Source organism: Gorilla gorilla, chromosome 14, assembly GCF_029281585.2.
Source record: "Gorilla gorilla gorilla isolate KB3781 chromosome 14, NHGRI_mGorGor1-v2.1_pri, whole genome shotgun sequence".
Classification (NCBI taxonomy): Eukaryota; Metazoa; Chordata; class Mammalia; order Primates; family Hominidae; genus Gorilla; species Gorilla gorilla.
Genome location: NC_073238.2, coordinates 66487766 through 66507739, shown reverse-complemented (window position 1 = coordinate 66507739; position 19974 = coordinate 66487766). Strand labels below are relative to the sequence as shown.

Sequence of the window (19974 nt, the reverse complement as noted above, 5' to 3'; positions counted from 1 at the left end):
GCCTTGGTGGAGGGGATCTGAGTGCAGACCCATCACAAGTTGTGGGACCTGGGCAGGTGAGTCTTGGACACTCTCCTTTAGATTCTTCATTGCAAAGTGGATGATAAATCCTGCCTCATATGATTGTGAAAGCACTTTGTAGATTATCATGCAAATGCAAAATAGTGTTACCTCTGCCAAAATTATGCTTTTTCAGAAGAATTTCCAACTCTGAGATATGTTTGATGAGTTGTCTGAAGGTCTGGATAGGACTGTGATAACCCAGTAATCTATCTGAGCACAGTTGCAACTCTATTTTTCCTTTGTTTGTTTTTTTCTAAATTTTTTATTTTGGGACATGGTCTCTTGCTGATGCCGAGGCTGGAGTGCAGTGCCATGATCATGGCTCATAGCACCCTCGACCTTCCGGGTTCAAATGATTTTCCTGCCTCAGCCCCCCAAGTAGCTGCCACCACAGGTGCATGCCACCATTTCCAATTTCTCTTTTTATTTGTAGAGATGTGGTCTCCCTGTGTTGCCCAGGCTGGTCTCAAACTCCTGGGCTCAAATGATCCTCCTGCCTCCCCCTCCCAAAGTGCTGGGATTATAGATGTGAGCCACCGTGCCTGGCAGTTCTATTTTTTCTAAAGCTCTGATTATAAAAGTAGCATATGCTCTATATAAAAAACAAATTTACGATGGAACGAGGAGAATACAAAAAAGTATAAAGAAAAAGCAGTCATTTTCCCAACAAATATGAATGTGTATATGTGTATGTATGTTTATGTTTACATAATGTATATTTTTAAAATAAATATGGGATCAAATTATACATACTATCTTATACTTTGCATTTCTTACTGAATATTTTGTGGACATTTCTGCATGTCAATATATATGTAGATCTGTATTATCTTTTTTTTTATTTTTTTTTTGAGACAGAGTCTTGCTCTGTCATCCAGGCTATAGAGTGCAGTGGCGTAATCTTGGCTCACTGCAACCTCCACCTCCTGGGTTCAAGTGATTCTCCTGCCTCAGCCTCCAGAGTAGCTGGGACTACAGGCACCTGACACCATACCTAGCTAATTTTTGTGTTTTTAGTAGAGATGAGGTTTCACCATGTTGCCCAGGCTGGTCTCAAACTCCTGAGCTCAAGTGATCCACTCACCTCAGCCACCCAAAGTGCTGGGATTACAGCCGTGAACCACCCTGCCTGGCCTATATTATCATTTTTTATTGCAGTTCCACTTTTAAATTTAGGATTAGTTTTTAGAAAGAATTTAGTTATCCTTAAATAGAAGAAATTTGCAGTAGCTGGTTTATGATTATAAAAACCAACCCAAAAGTTAATTTCAGTTGTGACTCAAAGTCTGTTATAAATCAGCTTTGTACCTTGAGAACTAACATTTAGCACTTGGTATATGGTAGGAACCTTACTCTTGTCACTTAATCATTTTAACAACTTTAGTAGGTATCATCAGTCCACCTTTAACAGATGAGAAAGCTGAGTGAGAGCTTAGGTTTCCTGAAAGATTTAATCCCAGGTCCGTCTGATGACAAGTCCTTGCTTTTCCATTGGAACACTGAAGTATTATTTAATACACTGGGCAAAATAGAGTTTTGAAAGTATTGGAAAACTGCTAATTCATAGTGAATGGAAAGTTAGCTTTTAGGTGGCACATTGTTCAGAAAGGCCGCTGCTATGAATAAAACATTTAAAAATTGCTGTTTATGCCTAGCGGATTTGTTTGCTTATATTTTAATTTCTTTTTTTTTTTTTTTTTACATTTCTTACATAATGCAGAGTACATTCTGTACAATGTAGAATGAAATCATGACTTTGGAAAACCTGTTTCTTTGATTCTTCTATGTTTCAGACAGGCAGAGAGGGGAAAAAGATCTGTTTTAAAAGGCATAACTGGTAAAAGCTCAGAGTCTGGAGGGCACCTTTCCGCCTGCTCCTCTCCCACATTAGAAAGTTTCTGTTTGCTGATGTGAGCAGGGCTAAGTCTCTTGAGGTTCCTAGGAATTAATTATGAAAAGGGGGAAATAGGGAGGAGGGCCTTCCCCGCAAATCCCCTCCAGGAGAGCACGCTAACCAGAGTAGAAGTCAGGGGCTCTGTGCTTTGGCCCAGGTGTTCCTATTAAAGGTTCCACAGACAACCTTTCAGGCCCAGAATGGTGAACTGGAGAGGAATGGGTGCCTGCCACTGAGGCTCTCCCTTCTCTAGCCCCTCCTTAACTCTCTCCTCTACTTGTCTTGGCCCGTGGGAAATGGTTGGAGGTTACTAGAAAGTTGTTCCAGCTGTATACAGAATTACCCTTTGTTTCCAGAAACAACTGCTTAAGCCTCCTTATTCATGACTCTGTTGACTTCTTTGGCCAAGCTTGGCTGCTGTTTTTTTTTGTTTGTTTTTTTCCCGACAGGGTCTCACTGTGTCACCCAGGTTGGAGTGCAGTTGCCGCAGATCTTGGCTCACTGCAACCTCCACCTCCCGAGCTCAAGGGATCCTCCCATCAGTGATCCTCCCACCCTAGCCTCCCGAGTAGCTGGGACTACAGGTACACACTGGCTGCTGTTTTAATTTGTCATCGTATCCTGTATCTGACAGAGTTCAGTCCATGGTATCAAGCTATTGACTGAGTGAACAAATGAATGAACTAGAAGTAGATTTATACTGCAGCAGGGGGGATTGATGTTAGACACATTGAACTGATGGTGACTATAAGGTTGTTACATGGTGGACTTAGCATTTTTAGAGACCAGAATAAGGAATTTTGTTCTTAGGTAAGTGGTGGTTAGGTTCTTTTTTTTTTTCTTTAAATATGAGACAGAGTCTCGCTCTGTCGCCAGGCTGGAGTGCAGTGGCGCGATCTTGGCTCACTGAAAGCTCCGCCTCCCAGGCTCAAGCGATTCTTCTGCCTCAGGCTCCTGAGTATCTGGGACTACAGGTGCATGCTACCACGCCCAACTAATATTTGTATTTTTAGTAGAGATGAGGTTTCACCATGTTGTCCAGGATCGTCTCAATCTCTTGACCCCGTGATCCACCTGCCTCGGCCTCCCGAAGTGCTGGAATTACAGGTGCGAGCCATTGTGCCAGGCTGGGTTCGGTTTTATTTTTGCCTAGTTGAAATCAGGATGACCTGGCTGGCACAGATATATCCCTTCTAAAATAAAGGAAAAACAATAAATGAAGTGGTGTAATCTAGTCATTTAAAGAAGTTATCTGTCATTATGGAATCATCAGCATTCGCTATTATTTTATTTGCTTTTGTAGAGACCATTTCAAGTGGATTCTTGAATTTAGTTTTTCCTAAAAGTAGTATCTGCTGGATACAAACATTAGTAGCAAAGTATAGAAGTGTAGTTCTTTTCCTCTCTGAGATAAAGAGGACTGTCTTAATACAGTTCTGCACTTTTTTTTCTTTTTAACATCATGGAAGTCTTTCCACGTCAATACATGTAAATTCACCTATTTTTAAAAAATCATGACGTAGATTTCTGTTCGATGGACTATATTTTATGTAGCCAGTTCTCTATAGAAGAATATTGAGATGGTTTCCAGTTTTTCACTATTTGAATGTAGCAATGAACATTAATATGTAATTGTATATCTATATGGTAAAATCCCCAGAAGTGGAATTTCTAGGACAAAAGCAGTAATACTTTTTGAAGAGCAATTAGGCAAAATTTAGCCTTCTACAAACAGTGGTTAAGAACTGTTTTTCCTTATACTCTTGTTTACTGTATCATCAGACTTTTTAAATTAATAAAATAACATTTATTTTATTAATGTTAGAATAAATGTTATTTTAATTTTAAAAAAGATTTATTAGATACTTAATATTTCTTTTTCTAAGGATTATTTTAAGTAGCATTTCCCATCATGCATTTATAGAGTAGTGCTAATTTATAAACATTAGGTTTGTACATGTCTTAAAGGAATACATTTGTTTTATGTGTCATACCTATAATTCTAGGCAGAAACCAATACTCCTTGGAGTACAGAGTAAAAAAAATAAAATAAAACCTCTTTGTTGGGAAAGGCTTGAAATACAGAGTGTTATTAGAGAAGATTCTGAAGCAGGAAAATGCTGTTAATTGATAAAAGTTAGATGGAATAATTTTTACAATAGACATAAATTAAAAGCAGCACATTCTCTGAAACGGTTGATTATAAAGCTGTGTAGCACGAGATTGTGAATGGGTTTTCTGAGATAATATTGTGAAGTGCTCCTTGGAGACGTTACCCTGTCTTATAGTTTGTGAATTTCTAAATTTCATTTTGTTGTATATTGAAAATAACATATTTGTATGTACATATGTGGTGAGGTTTGTTAATTTTGTTTTTAATTTTACTCACTCTTTTTTTTTTTAGGCAAGTGTCAGATATGCTACATTTTGTTTCTCAGTAAGGGTTAATATTTTCCCTTGCTGTGGTTGAGAGAAGCAAATAGGCAATGAATAGTCATTTGCACAGAATTACCCAGTTTACAGTCTGTCCTCAGAAGGGCAGAGATCGGGTTAATGCACACATAGCCCTGGCACATAGTAGGCCCTCCTATGTGTTTGAATGAATGCCTTCATTTTTAAAGTAGATAAAATTTAAATAATTGTCAGTGGAAAGTCTTTCTGGACCATTGTGAAACAGGATTCAAGGCCAGAGTGAAGGGCTTGGGGGAATATGTACACTAGTTTTAATAATGAGTTTGCCTTATCAGTAAAATGGAGAAAACTATGTAGAGTACTCGAACCTTCCTGGGTCATGTTTGAAGATCAAATGAGGTGATGTTTGTCTTCATAGTCATTTGTTTTCAAACATGTATGATGTTAATCTTTTTTTAAAAAATTATACTTTAAGTTCTGGGGTACATGTGCAGAACGTGCAGGTTTGTTTCACAGGTATACACGTGTCATGGTGGTTTGCTGCACCCATCAAACCGTCATCTACATTAGGTATTTCTCTTAATGGTATCCCTCCCCTAGCCCCCCATCCCCGACAGGCCCCAGTGTGTGATGTTCCCCTCCCTGTGTCCATGTGTTCTCATTGTTTAGCTCCCACTTATGAGTGAGAACATGCACTGTTTGGTTTTCCGTTCTTGTGTTAGTTTGCTGAGAATGGTGGTTTCCAGCTTCATCCATGTCTGTGCAAAGGACATGAACTCATCCTTTTTTATGGCTCCATAGTATTCCATGGTGTATATGTGCCACATTTTCTTTATCCAGTCTATCATTAATGGGCATTTGGGTTGGTTCCAAGTCTTTGCTATTGTGAATAGTGCCACAATAAACATATGTGTGTGTGTGTCTTTATCGTAGAATGATTTACAATACTCTGGGTATATACCCAGTAATGGGATTGCTGGGTCAAATGGTATTTCTGGTTCTAGATCCTTGAGGAATCGCCACACTGTCTTCCACAATGGTGGAACTAATTTACACTCCCACCAACAGTGTAAAAGTGTTCCTATTTCTCTACATCCTCTCCAGCATCTATTGTTTCCTGACTTTTTAATGATTGCCATCCTAACTGGCATGAGATGGTATCTCATTGTGGTTTTGATTTGCATGTCTGTAATAACCAGTGATGATGAGCTTTTTTCATGTTTGTTGGCTGCATAAATGTCTTCTTTTGAGAAGTGTCTGTTCATAATCTTCACCCACTTTTTGATAGGGTTTTTTTTTTTCTTGTAAATTTGTTTAAGTTCTTTGTAGATTCTGGATATTAGCCCTTTGTCATATGGATAGATTGCAAAAATTTTCTCCCATTCTGTAGGTTGCCTGTTCACTCTGATGATAGTTTCTTTCACTGTGCAGAAGCTCTTTAGTTTAATTAGATCCCATTTGTCAATTTTGGCTTTTGTTGCCATTGCTTTTGGTGTTTTAGTCATTAAGTTGTTGCCCATTTCTGTGTCCTGAATGGTACTGCCTAGGTTTTCTTCTAGAGTTTTTATGGTTTTAGGTCTTACGTTTAAGTTTTAATCCATCTTGAGTTAATTTTTGTGTAAGGTGTAAGGAAGGGGTCTAGTTTCAGTTTTCTGCATATGGCTAGCCAGTTTTCTCAAGACCATTTATTAAATAGGGAATCCTTTCCCCATTGCTTTTGTCAGGTTTGTCAAAGATCGGATGGTTGTAGATGTGTGGTGTTATTTCTGAGGCCCCTGTTCTGTTCCATTGGTCTATATCTCTGTTTTGGTACCAGTACCATGCTGTTTTGGTTACTGTAGCCTTGTAGTATAGTTTGAAGTTAGGTAGTGTGATGCCTCCAGCTTTGTTCTTTTTGCTTAGGATTGTCTTGGCTATCTGGGCTCTTTTTTGGTTCCGTATGAAATTTAAAGTAGTTTTTTCTAATTCTGTGAAGAAAGTCAGTGGTAGTTTGATGGGGATAGCATTGAATCTATAAATTACTTTGGGCAGTATGGCCATTTTCACGATATTGATTGTTCCTATGCATGAGCGTGGAATGTTTTTCCATTTGTTTGTGTCCTCTCTTATTTCCTTGAGCAGTGGTTTGTAGTTCTCCTTGAAGAGGTCCTTCACATCCTTTGCCAAATTGTATTCCTGGGTATTTAATTCTCTTTGTGGTAATTGTGAATGGGAGTTCACTCATGATTTGGCTTTCTGTTATTGGTGTATAGAAATGCTTGTGATTTTTGCACATTGATTTTGTATCCTGAGACTTTGCTGAAATTGCTTATCAGCTTAAGGAGATTTTGGGCTGAGATGATGGGGTTTTCTAAATATACAATCATGTCATCTGCAAACAGAGACAATTTGACTTCCTTTCTTCCTATTTGAATATCCTTTATTTCTTTCTCTTGCCTGATTGCCCTGGCCAGAACTTCCAATACTATGTTGAATAGGAGTGGTGAGAGAGGGCATCCTTGTCTTGTGCCAGTTTTCAAAGGGAGTGCTTCCAGTTTTTGCCCATTCACTGTGATATTGGCTCTGGGTTTGTCATAAATAGCTGTTATTATTTTGAGATACATTCCATTAGTACCTAGTTTATTGAGAGTTTTTAGCATGAAGGGGTGTTGAATTTTGTCGAAGGTCTTCTCTGCGTCTATTGAGATACTCATGTGGTTTTTGTCATTGGTTCTGTTTATGTGATGGATTACGTTTATTGGTATACATATGTTGAACCAGCCTTGCTGCATCCTAGGGATGAAGCCGACTTGATCATGGTGGATAAGCTTTTTGATTTGCTGCTGGATTTGGTTTGCCAGTATTTTATTGAGAATTTTTGCATCGATGTTCATCAGGGATATTGGCCTGAAATTTTCTTTTTTTGTTCTGTCTCTGCCAGGTTTTGGTGTCAGGATGATGCTGGCCTCATAAAATGACTTAGGGAGGAGTCCCTCTTTTTCTATTGTTTGGAATAGTTTCAGAAGGAATGGTACCAGCTCCTCTTTGTACCTCTGGTAGAATTTGACTGTGTATCCATCTGATCCTAGACTTTTTTTGATTGGTAGGCTATTAATTACTCCCTCAATTTCAGAACTTGTTATTTGTCTATTCAGGGATTCGACTTCTTCCTAGTTTAGACTTGGGAGGGTGTATGTGTCCAGGAATTTACCCATTTCTTCTAGATTTTCTAGTTCATTTGCTTAGAGGTGTTTATAGTATTCTCTGATGGTAGCTTGTATTTCTGTGGGATCGGTGGTGATATCTCCTTTATCATTTTTTATTGTATTGATTTGATTCCTCTCTCTTTTCTTCTTTATTAGTCTGGCTAGCGGTCTATCTATTTTGTTGATCTTTTCAAAAAACCAGCTCCTGGATTCATTGATTTTTTTGAAGGGTTTTTTGTGTGTCTATCTCCTTCAGTTCTGTTTTGATCTTAGTTATTTCTTGTCTTCTGCTAGCTTTTGAATTTCTTTGTGCTTGCTTCTCTAGTTCTTTTAATTGTGATGTTAGGGTGTTGATTTTAGAGCTTTCCAGCTTTCTTTTGTGGGCATTTAGTCCTAGAAATTTCCTGCTAACCAGTGCTTTAGCTGTGTCCCAGAGATTCTGGGATGTTGTGTCTTTGTTCTCATTGGCTTCAAATAACTTATTTCTGCCTTAATTTCATTATTTACCCAGTAGTCATTCAGGAGCAGGTTGTTCAGTTTCCATGTAGTTTTACAGTTTTGAGTGAGTTTCTTAATCCTGAGTTCTAATTTGATTGCACTGTGATATGAGAGACTGTTTGTTATGATTTCTGTTCTTTTGCATTTGCTGAGGAGTGTTTCACTTCCAATTATGTGGTCAATTTTAGGATAACTGCGATGTGCTGAGAAGAATGTATATTCTGTTGATTTGGGGTGGAGAGTTCTGTAGATGTCTATTAAGTCTGTTTTGTCCAGAGCTGATTTCAAGCCCTGAATATCGTTGTTAATTTTCTGCCTCATTGATCTGTCTAATATTGACAATGGAGTGTTAAAGTCTCCCACTATTACTGTGTGGAAGTCTAAGTCTTTTTGTAGGTCTCTAAGAACTTGCTTTATGAATCTGGGTGTTCCTGTATTGGGTGCATATATATTTAGGATAGTTAGCTCTTCTTGTTGCATTGATCCCTTTACCATTATGTAAGGCCCTTCTTTGTCTCTTTTGATCTTTTTCGTTTAAAGTCTGTTTTATCAGAGACTAGGATTCCAACCCCGACTTTTTTTTGCTTTCTGTTTGCTTGGTAAATCTTCCTCCATCCCTGTATTTCGAGCCTGTGTGTGTGTTTGCACGTGAGGTGGGTCTCCTGAATACAGCACATCAATGAGTCTTGACTCTTTATCCAATTTGCCAGTCTGTGTCTTTTAATTGGGGCATTTAGGCTGTTTACGTTTAAAGTTAGTATTGTTATGTGTGAATTTGATCCTGTCATTATGATGCTAGCTGGTTATTTTGCCTATTAGTTGATGCAGTTTCTTCATAGTGTCTATGGTCTTTACAATTTGGTATGTTTTTGCAGTGACTGGTACCAGTTGTTCCTTTCCATGTTTAGTGCTTCCCTTCAGGAACTCTTGTAAGGCAGGCCTGGTGGTGACAAAATCTCTCAGCATTTGCTTGTCTGTAAAGAATTTTATTTCTCCTTCACTTATGAAGCTTAGTTTGGCTGGATATGAAATTCTGGGTTGAAAATTATTTTCTTTAAGAATGTCGAATATTGGCCCCTATTCTCTTCTGGCTTGTAGGGTTTCTGCAGAGAGATCTGCTGTTAAGTCTGATGAGCTTCCCTTTGTGGGTAACCCGACCTTTCTCTCTGGCTGCCCTCAACATTTTTTCCTTCATTTCAACCTTGGTGAATCTGATGATTATGTGTCTTGGGGTTGCTCTTCTTGAGGAGTATCTTTGTTGTGTTCTCTGTATTTCCTGAATTTGAATGTTGGCCTGTCTTGCTAGGTTGGGAAAGTTCTCCTGGATAATATCCTGAAGAGTGTTTTCCAACTTGGTTCCCATCATTTTCAGGTACACCAGTCAAACTTATGTTTGGTCTTTTCACATAGTCTCATATTTCTTGGAGGCTTTGTTTGTTCCTTTTCATTCTTTTTTCTCTATCTTGTCTTCACGCTTTATTTCATTAAGTTGATCTTCAGTCTCTGATATTCTTTCTTCTGCTTGATCGATTTGGCTATTGATACTTGTGTATGCTTCACAAAGTTCTTGTGCTGTGTTTTTCACCTCCATCAGGTCATTTATGTTCCTCTCTAAACTGATTATTCTAGTTAGCAATTTCTCTAACCTTTTTTCAGGGTTCTTAGCTTCCTTGCCTTGGGTTAGAACATGCTACTTTAGCTCGGTGGAGTTTTTTTATTACCCACCTTCTAAAACCTACTTCTGTCAATTTGTTAAACTCATTCTCCATCCAGTTTTGTTCCCTTGCTGGCGAGGGAGTTGTGATCCTTTGAAGGAGAAGAGGCATTCTGGTTTTTGGAATTTTCAGGCTTGTTGCGCTGGTTTCTCCCCATCTTCATGGATTTATCTACCTTTGCTTTTTGATGTTGGTGACCTTTGGATGGCGTTTCTGAGTGGACGTCCTTTTTGTTGATATTGATACTATACCTTTCTGTTTGTTAGTTTTCCTTCTAACAGTCAGGTCCCTCTGCTGCAGGTCTGCTAGAGTTTGCTGGAGGTCCACTCCAGACCCTGTTTGCCTGAGTATCACCAGCAGAGGCTACAGAACAGCAAAGATTGCTGCCTGTTCCATCCTGGAAGCATTGTCCCTGAGGGGCACCCGCCAGATGCCAGCCAGAGCTCTCTTGTATGGGGTATCTTTTGGCCCCTGCTGGGAGGTGTCTCCTAGTCAGGAGACACAGGGGTCACAGACCCACTTGAGGAGGCAGTCTGACCCTTAGCAGAGCTCGAGCACTGTGCTGGGAGATCCACTGCTCTCTTCAGAGCTGGCAGGCGGGGACCTTTGAGACTGCTGAAGCTGCACCCACAGCCACCGTTTGCCCCAGGTGATCTGTCCCAGGGAGATGACGGTTTCATCTATAAGCCCCTGACTGGGGCTGCTGCCTTTTTTTCAGAGATGCCCTGCCCAGAGAAGAGGAATCTAGAGAGGCAGTCTAGCTACAGTAGCTTTGCTGAGCTGCGGAGGGCTCCAGCCAGTTGCCATTTCCCTGTGGCTTTGTTTACACTATGAGGGGAAAACCTCCTGCTCAAGCCTCAGTAATGGTGGATGCCCCTCCCCCGACCAAGCTTGAGCATCCCAGGTCGATTTCAGACTGTTGTGCTGGCAGTGAGAATTTCAAACCAGTGGATCTTAACTTGCTGGGCTCTGTGGGGGTGGGATCCGCTGAGCTAGACCACTTGGCTCCCTGGCTTCAGCCACCTTTCCAGGCGAGTGAACGGTTCTGTCTTGCTGGCATTCCAGGCACCACTGGGGTATGAAAAAAAAACTCCTGCAGCTAGCTTGGTGTCCGCCCAAACGGCTGTCCAGTTTTGTGCTTGAAACCCAGGGCCCTGGTGGTGTAGGCACCCGAGGGAATCTCCTGGTCTGTGGGTTGTGAAGACCGTGGGAAAAGTGTAGTGCCTGGACCAGAGTGCACCATTCCTCATGGCACAGTCCCTCGTGGCTTCCCTTGGCTAGTGGAGGGGGTTCACTAACCACTTGTGCTTCCTGCGTGAGGCAACACCCCACCCTGCTTTGGCTTGTCCTCCATGGGCTGTACCCGCTGTTTAACCAGATGAGCTGGGTACCTCAGTTGGAAATGCAGAAATCACCCTCCTTCTGCGTTGATCTAGCTGGGAGCTGCAGACTGGAGCCGTTCCTATTCGGCCATCTTGCCACAAGCTGATGTTAATCTTTTAAGGCCCAATAGCTCTCAAGCCTTCATGTACAACTGTAGGATGGGCATTATTATTACTCCCGCCAGATGCCAGCTGGAGCTTTCTTGTATCTAAACCTGTGTTTGTTTTTTAAAACTCATCAGGAGAGTTTTTACCCCAAAGATCATCTTAATTGAAGAACTGAATTAAAAGCATACATGTGCCCTGTGTCTACACTTAAAACTATCCAAAACACAAACCTTTATACCTAAAGGAAACTGAGGCCTGGATTTGCTCAGATAATGCTGGAATTCATACTTAAAACTCTCAGACATACCCTCAAGAAATTCAGAAGTAGGAAAGACAGATATTTAAACAAATATATGTGAAAATGCTCTTTGAACTATAAAGCAATGTACAAAAGTGTCATCAATTCATCATTGTTGTTATCTTTATCACAGTCAATAATATTGTTGCCCAAATTAGAATGGTTTAACAAAACATTTTCTTCCTTGCCTTAGAGCAGGGGTGTCCAAACTTTTGACTTCCCTGGGCCACATTAGAAGAAGAATGTGTCTTCGGCCACACATAAAATATGCTAACACTAATGATAGATGATGAGCTAAAAAAAAAAAAAAAATTCACACCCAAAAAAATCTCATTATGTTTTAAGAAAGTTTACAAATTTGTGTTGGGCCGTATTCAAAGCCATCCTGGGCTGCATGTGGCTTGCAGGCCATGGGTTGGACAGGCTTGCCTTAGACAAATGGGAAAATCACATTTATTTTCTGCTTGTGAAAGTAACACTTGTTTTTTTAATTTAAGTTTGAAAAATTGGAACTATGTACAGATATTTTTAAAAATCAGTATTTCATAACTCACCAAAAGATAACCTGAATTTTCTCTACTGATATTTACGTATATCCCCCTGTATACTTAATGTTTATAGAGGTTAATATGGGACATTGATTCTTCCTCAGTGGGGGTTTTAGAGACCAACCCTCACTGGCCTGGATGCCTGGGATGGTTTGGGTGAGATCCTTTCTTGAGTCAGGCATTATTTTTGACCTGTGCCCTCCCCTGTGAATTTGTGGCATCCAGAGAATTCTTAGATAAGGCCGAGCAAGGCAGTACTCATTCCAGATATTCAGGATGTACGTGTTCCAGAGCTGTTGTCTTCTCTGACTTGTGTCTTGTGTCCAGCCTTCTCCTGTAAGTGTGGTTGCCTTGATTAGGGATATTGAGGAAAGTGGAGCGAGTGTGGATATTCTGCTGTAGTTTTCCTGAGGTGACAGATACTAGTGGGTGAAGCCAGGGCTCAGGCAGCTCAGCTGTCTTGCGTGTTAGCCTGGCTTGCTGCCTGCAGGTACGGCTGTTTATTTTCATTTCACTTTTCTGCATTGTAGTCTCTTCCTATAATTAACATGGCTGAAAAGAAAAGGTTACTCTAAAAGTTGTTTTTAAAAAATACAGAGCCTCTCGGATTTCTCAGCAGCATTTAAATCCCAGCTCTGTTACTTAATGTTGATTTGTGCTCTTGGATAAGCTTCTGAGTCAGTTTCAACAGTGAAATGGTGATAATATCTCCTTCTAGAGTTGCCCTAAGCATGAGGGATATAAAATGCCATCCTCATAAAATAACACTCAGAATCATTAATTATTTGTTATTATTGGATCTGTGTGCATATGAAAGAATCCGGACTTTTTTGTATTTTGAATCCCATGAAAGTTCAGATGTATTAAGTTGTATGGGGGGAGATGATGTATTGGAAAAGTTGCATGCATGTATAACATGTTTGCCTCATAAGTTGTTATGGGTGTTATACATCCTTCAAAGTGAAAGAATTCTTGAGGATAGGCAGCAGGGGACTGAGTGGTATCCTATTTAAGGTTGATGGGAATCCAAGAGTGATCAAGAGACCTCCGAAGTGGCCAGTGGTCCTTCACTTGTACATGAGTTAGTATTTTTTGATTTGTGATCACAGCCACTTTCTAACAAGGCATGTTGTTTCTGCTTTTTCACTATCAGATTGGCTTTGAAACCCTTCATGAAAACATGCCACCCAGTTTCTGATTTCTTCATATCAGAATGGCTTATCCAGAGATTTTGTTTTCCTTTCTGGCTTCATCTTGGTGAATCAATAGTTATTTTTTTAACCTGTATTTTATTTTAAAAGCCCTGGCACTCTCAGCAAATTTCGTGTGACTTGGGCACCTAGAGAGGTAGCAGAGAATTGAAATTCACTTTTGGACTCCCTTCTGTGGCCTCCTGTGCTTCCAGTCCTTTCTCATCCTGACGTCTACCATTGTTTATCAAAAATTCAAAAGCTAGAAAAAGTCATTCTAAAGCCTGGTGTTGGGTCTGCAGAAAATGTCCCAAATGTCTGTCCGTAAGGAGTGCAGAATCTAGTGGGAATTAGATAAACTAGGGCTTTCACAAGGCTTTCTGGGATATCCATGTGGAACCCTGGCCTGCTCTCCATTTCTGTGACTCTTTGATGGGCCTTTAAATCTAAACCTGTGTTTGTTTTTTAAAACTCATCAGGAGAGTTTTTTCCCCCAAAGATCATCTTAATTGAAGAACTGAATTAAAAGCATGCATATGCCCTGTGTCTACACTTAAAACTATCCAAACACTACCAGTTGTTTAATGAGGTTGTTCCTAGACCAACAGATACTCTAGTGTTTTGTAGAGATATGTTATTTGCAAGGCTTTGTCTTCTGTAACTGCTTGCCCTTAAAAACCTGCCTGTCTAGAAAGGGAGCCCTCTGAGTAGTGTTTGATAATAGGAAATTGCTTTCAGTACTTCTGCAAACCCTTTTGGCAGAAACATAGAATCAACAGTCTAGAAATTAAGGGCCACTGTTATGGTTTGGGGTTTGTAAAGTTGTAGTTGGAGCGAGGACCAAAAAATGTAAATTGGGTTATTATGAGGGATTTGTTTTTCCAACAAACTAGATGGTTGAGGGTTATGTCTTTCTTATTATGAGGAAGAGGTTTTTGCCTAATAAGGTACTATATGAAAATGAATGTCTTTGAATATCTTCTTAGTTTTTCTTTTATCCTTGGTTCTTTTTTAATTAAAGAAGTATTTAATTAACACCAACTACAATCAAGTCACTGTTCTGAGTCTTCTTTGTGCTCATGTTATTTTAATTTTAAATTAATTTTTAGATTTTGGTAATGTGTGTATTGTACAGTTAAATTATATAGTGAAAGTAATTTTCTGTATCCCAGCCACCTGGTCCTCTTCAGCTGCCTAATCTTCCTCAAATTCTGTACTAGCTTTTCCATTGTCCCAGAGATAATCCATGCCTATACAAGCATCCATTTGTATGATATTCTCTTGTTTCACACAGGTAGTCCTAGCACCATGATAGAATTGTAGCCCTCTCAGTGAACTACACACCCTTGTATTCAAGCTCCGTGTAATTCCTGCCCATATTGACTGCGCTTGGCCGTGTGACTGGTTTTGGCCAATGGGTGTTAGCAAGTGTGATGCAAGCAGAGGTTTGATAAGAGCTTGCACTTTGAAATGTGTTCTAGAGGAGTGCTTGCTATTGTGACACTCCCTCTCAGTACCCAGAAGCCCCCAGCTGTGAGGTCCCCACCTAGTCATAAAGAGAAGCCACATGGAAGAGAACCGGGTCCCTGCCAACAGCCTCATCTGAGCCCCTAGCCAGCAGCAAGCATCCACTTGGCAGCCATGTGATGAATGAACTATCTTCTTGGAAGTAGAACTGCCAGCCCCATTCAGGCCACCCCCAGTGGTGCTATGTGGAGAAGAGACAAGCTTTCCCTGCCAAGCCCTGTCCGAATTGAAAAATTGTGAGCTGTTGCTAGTAAGGTACTAAATTTGGTTTGTCATGTAGCAACAGATAACAAACACATACTATATATATGATATTTTCTGTGCCTTGCTTTTGTTGCTGAGCAGTATATTAGATATCAGCTTATTTCATTACATACAGAGTCACATCATTCATTTTAAGAGCTGAATAATATTCCATTTATGGCTGTACAATAATTAACTAGCCTCTTATTGATGGATATTGATGTTTCTAATCTTTCTCAGCGTTTAATATCTCCATGGCATGCTTCGTTTTGCACATGAACAAATATATTTATTGGGTAAATTCTTAGAAGTAGAGTTGCTGAGTAAAAGAGTACGTAAATTTGTAATTTTAATAGGTATTGCAAATTGCCCTCCAGAGAGGTTACACTCCCACTAGCAATGTAGGAAGACTGTGCACTGGAGCAAATGGTGAGCACTGTGCCAGTGTGGTTGGAATGTTACATTTCTTTTTAATATTTTCCCATATATTTTAAAAACCACATGCATTTCTTTTTTGATGAACTGTCTTCTTTTTTGTTTGGATTGTTGGCCTTTTGCTTTTTTGGAGGAACTCTCTGTATTTAAAGAAATTAACTCTTAATGTATGCTATGTGAAGCAAATCTTTTTTCCCCCAGCTTTTTATCTTTTGACTTCATTTGAATAATTTTTTGTCCTTATTGTATTTAGTTATGTCAAATCTTTTATAGCTTTTGGATTTTCTTGGTTTTGTTCTGGTTTGTTGGTCATATTTAGGCTTTTCTCACTTTGAGATTATTGTAGATATTCTCCTGTGTTTTCTTCTAGTGTTTTTGTTATTTCTTTTTTACATCTTAATCTTTGATCTGCCTGAAATGTCTTTTGACGTAGACGTTTCCAGGTAGGTGTCCGAGGTGGCTAGTCAGTTGTCTGTTAATATTGTTATACCATGTCATCCTTACTATACAGTCATGATGTTTTAGTCAATGATGGACTGCACATATGACACTGGTCCCATGATATTACAATGAAACTGAAAAATTCTTATTGCCTAGTGATCTCACAGCTGTTGTAATGTCATAATAATGCATTACTCATGTATTTTTGGTGAGCTGGTGTAAACCAACTTACTGTACTGCCAGTCATATAAAAATAGAGCACATACAATTCTGTACAGTACATAAGACTTGATAATAAATGACTGTGTTACTGGTTTATGTATTTACTATACTCTATTGTTATTTTAGAGTGTACTCCTTCTACTTATAAAAAGAAAAAGTTAACTGTAAAGTAGCCTCAGTCAGGTCCTAGGAGGTATCCAGAAGAAGGCATTGTTATTATAGGAGATGACAGCTCCATGCCTGTTATCGCCCCTGAAGACCTTCCAGTGGGAGAAGATGTAGAGATGGAAGACAGTTATATTGATGATCCTGACCATGTGTAGGCCGAGGCTAATGTATGTGTTTGTGTCTTAGTTTTTAACAAAAATGCTTAAACAGTTTAAAAATAAAAAATTTTTAAAAGCTTATAGGATAAGTATCTAAAGAAAATATTTGATAACAGCTGTCCAGTGTGTTTGTGCTTTAAGCTAAGTGTTATTACAAAAGAGTGGAAAGTAAAAAAAAAAAAAAAATTAAATGTTTGTGAAGTAAAAAAGTTACAGCAAGCCGAGGTTAATTAATAAATTATTATTATTTTTTCAGAGACAGGGTCTTGTTTTGTCTCCCAGGCTAGAGTACAGTGGTGCAATCATAGCTCACTATAACCTTGAACTCCTGGGCTCAAGCAGTCCTCCTGCCTCAGCCTCCCAAAGCATTGAGATTACAATGAGCCACTGTCTGGCTATGTTGATTTATTGTTGAAGAAATAAAACTATTTTTTATAAATTTAGTGTAGCCTGAGTTTACAGCGTTTATAAAATCGACAGTAGTGTAGTGTCCTAAGTCTTCACATCTACTCAACACTCATTCACTGACTCACCCAGAGCAACTTCCAGTTCTGCAAGCTCCATTCATGATAAGTGCCCCATACAGGTGCACCATTTTTTGATCTTTTATATTGTGTTTTTACTGTACCTTTTCTATGTTCAGATATGTTTAGATACACAAGTACTTACCATTGTGTTACAATTGCCTACAGTATTCAGTACAGTAACATGCTGTACAGGTGTGTGGCCTAGGAGCAACAGGCTACACCATACAGCTCAGATGTGTAGTAGGCTACATCAGCTAGGTGTGTGTAAGTGACTCTATGATGGTCACACAACGATGAAGTCACAATGATGACTCATTTCTCAGAATGTATCACCATCCTTAACATCGTTAAACATTCATGTATTTACTGGATTCAGCAATATCTTTTGAACTGCTATCCCCCAAATTACTTAATTATTCCCTTTTTTCTCTTAGGAAATGCTACAGTGAATATTTAAAATTCTATGTAATTATTAATCCCAAACCTTTGTGGATATAGAAATCAACATTTATATAGTTTGCATTTTAGAAGTTATTTAAACATTTGTGTTGTTAAGCTGCTCAAAAGCCGGTTGGCAAGGTCTGCATTTTATGCCCAGGAAAAAGGAGAAGATCATTCCATGTAAAGGAGATTCATCTGAAGACAAGCAGGATTCTGTACAAGTAGAGAGAAATGTGCTTTTTTATGATGTATCATGTATAAAGGCCTGTTCCCAAATTTCTGAAGCACACGGAAGTTCTGGTGTAAAAAGTACATCTAGTTAAGACAGCTGTAGGCTGGGAGCCTGTGAAAGGAAGATTTTGCTTGTTAATAGAATGACTGAGACTACATCATCCTGTGTAGAAACCAGGGAGTAACACTTGTACTGTGTTGTGTTAAGAAAACAGGTTCTTTAATTAAGTGATGTACCTGAAATTTCAGGTAATGACTACAGCTCTCCTGAACACCCAGGAGGGCGGTGACACTGAGTCACAGGCAGAACTATGAAATTCCTTGTGAAACTCAACTTCCTGTTCTTCCAGCCTTTCCCCTCCCGCCCCTCGGCTCAGCTACAGGTGCTCATTAAACCTCGCCCAGGGAGCATACCTCCAAAGCTTTTTCACGGGCATGTGGCCCACCTTTGGATTCCGACCCTATGGTCCTGGGAAGTCTGCATTTGGAGCGTGTACCTGAAGGGTGTTAAGCACATTTAACCTCTGCTAAGATAATCAGACAGACACCCCTAGAAAGAGATACAGAAGTAAGGTGTTGCCTATTCTGGGGTTTGTATTTCAGCAGGACCCCCAAAGTTTGAGCTGAAAGGACTAAGTTCTGTGGGGAGGTATCAGCGAGAGGTGGGGACCTCTTTTGGGATACCTGTGCCTTCCCACCGTGAGCCGCTGTGCCCTCTGCCTCTGCTGCAGGCCAGCCGTGCTGCATTCCGTATGTAAAGTTGTGTCGTGCTTTCCTTCTTTCCCTCAGAATCCTCCACGTCTGTTGTGTGAGAACGACATTTCACTAAGGAGGACAGACAGTTAGCTTCTGTCAGAGAAGAATGTCAGAGCTCTTTCATTTTGTAGATTCTGCCTTTAGCTTGCTTTCTGTGTATGTTATGTTCTTCTACCCTTGGGATATTTTGACACCAGTGGCATTGTTTTCCATTTTCTCAGTGCCAGAGAAGCTGGGATGTTGTAGAAAATATTTGGTTTTAAGGATAAAAAATGTTATTTCTTTTCTTTTTAGATCTTATCTAAGCTTTCTTTGCCTACCCGTGCCTGGGAACCAGCAATGAAGAAGAGTTTCGCTTTTGACAATGTTGGCTATGAAGGTGGTCTGGATGGCCTGGGCCCTTCTTCTCAGGTGGCCACCAGCACAGTCAGGATCTTGGGCATGACTTGCCAGTCATGTGTGAAGTCCATTGAGGACAGGATTTCCAATTTGAAAGGCATCGTCAGCATGAAGGTTTCCCTGGAACAAGGCAGTGCCACTGTGAAATATGTGCCATCGGTTGTGTGCCTGCAACAAGTTTGCCATCAAATTGGGGACATGGGCTTCGAGGCCAGCATTGCAGAAGGAAAGGCAGCCTCCTGGCCCTCAAGGTCCTTGCCTGCCCAGGAGGCTGTGGTCAAGCTCCGGGTGGAGGGCATGACCTGCCAGTCCTGTGTCAGCTCCATTGAAGGCAAGGTCCGGAAACTGCAAGGAGTAGTGAGAGTCAAAGTCTCACTCAGCAACCAAGAGGCCGTCATCACTTATCAGCCTTATCTCATTCAGCCCGAAGACCTCAGGGACCATGTAAATGGCATGGGATTTGAAGCTGCCATCAAGAACAAAGTGGCTCCCTTAAGCCTGGGACCAATTGATATTGAGCGGTTACAAAGCACTAACCCAAAGAGACCTTTATCTTCTGCTAACCAGAATTTTAATAATTCTGAGACCTTGGGGCACCAAGGAAGCCATGTGGTCACCCTCCAACTGAGAATAGATGGAATGCATTGTAAGTCTTGCGTCTTGAATATTGAAGAAAATATTGGCCAGCTCCTAGGGGTTCAAAGTATTCAAGTGTCCTTGGAGAACAAAACTGCCCAAGTACAGTATGACCCTTCTTGTACCAGCCCAGTGGCTCTGCAGAGGGCTATCGAGGCACTTCCACCTGGGAACTTTAAAGTTTATCTTCCTGATGGAGCCGAAGGGAGTGGGACAGATCACAGGTCTTCCAGTTCTCATTCCCCTGGCTCCCCCCCGAGAAACCAGGTCCAGGGCACATGCAGTACCACTCTGATTGCCATTGCCGGCATGACCTGTGCATCCTGTGTCCATTCCATTGAAGGCATGATCTCCCAACTGGAAGGGGTGCAGCAAATATCGGTGTCTTTGGCCGAAGGGACTGCAACAGTTCTTTATAATCCCTCTGTAATTAGCCCAGAAGAACTCAGAGCTGCTATAGAAGACATGGGATTTGAGGCTTCAGTCGTTTCTGGTAC

At 40.3% G+C, this 19974-nt stretch overlaps 1 protein-coding gene across 10 annotated transcripts in view; it reads left to right on the top strand.

The window, feature by feature from the left end:
• The window catches only part of ATP7B (ATPase copper transporting beta), a 79935-nt gene that overhangs the window by 18476 nt on the left and 41485 nt on the right, over nt 1-19974 (top strand). For 7 of the 10 annotated variants that reach the window (XR_002008539.3, XM_004054539.4, XM_019039854.3 and 4 more), the window contains exon 2: nt 18737-19970. Coding sequence is in view for 9 of the 10 variants with exons in the window: in XM_004054539.4 (XP_004054587.3) it covers nt 18737-19970 (1234 nt within the window). In the remaining variant the exon portion in view is untranslated. Of the gene's footprint in view, nt 1-12357; nt 12440-12541; nt 12594-14850; nt 15076-18736; nt 19971-19974 lie in introns of those variants that run through there. The other 3 variants (XM_055359892.2, XM_055359896.2, XM_019039850.3) reach the window with 3 other exon arrangements.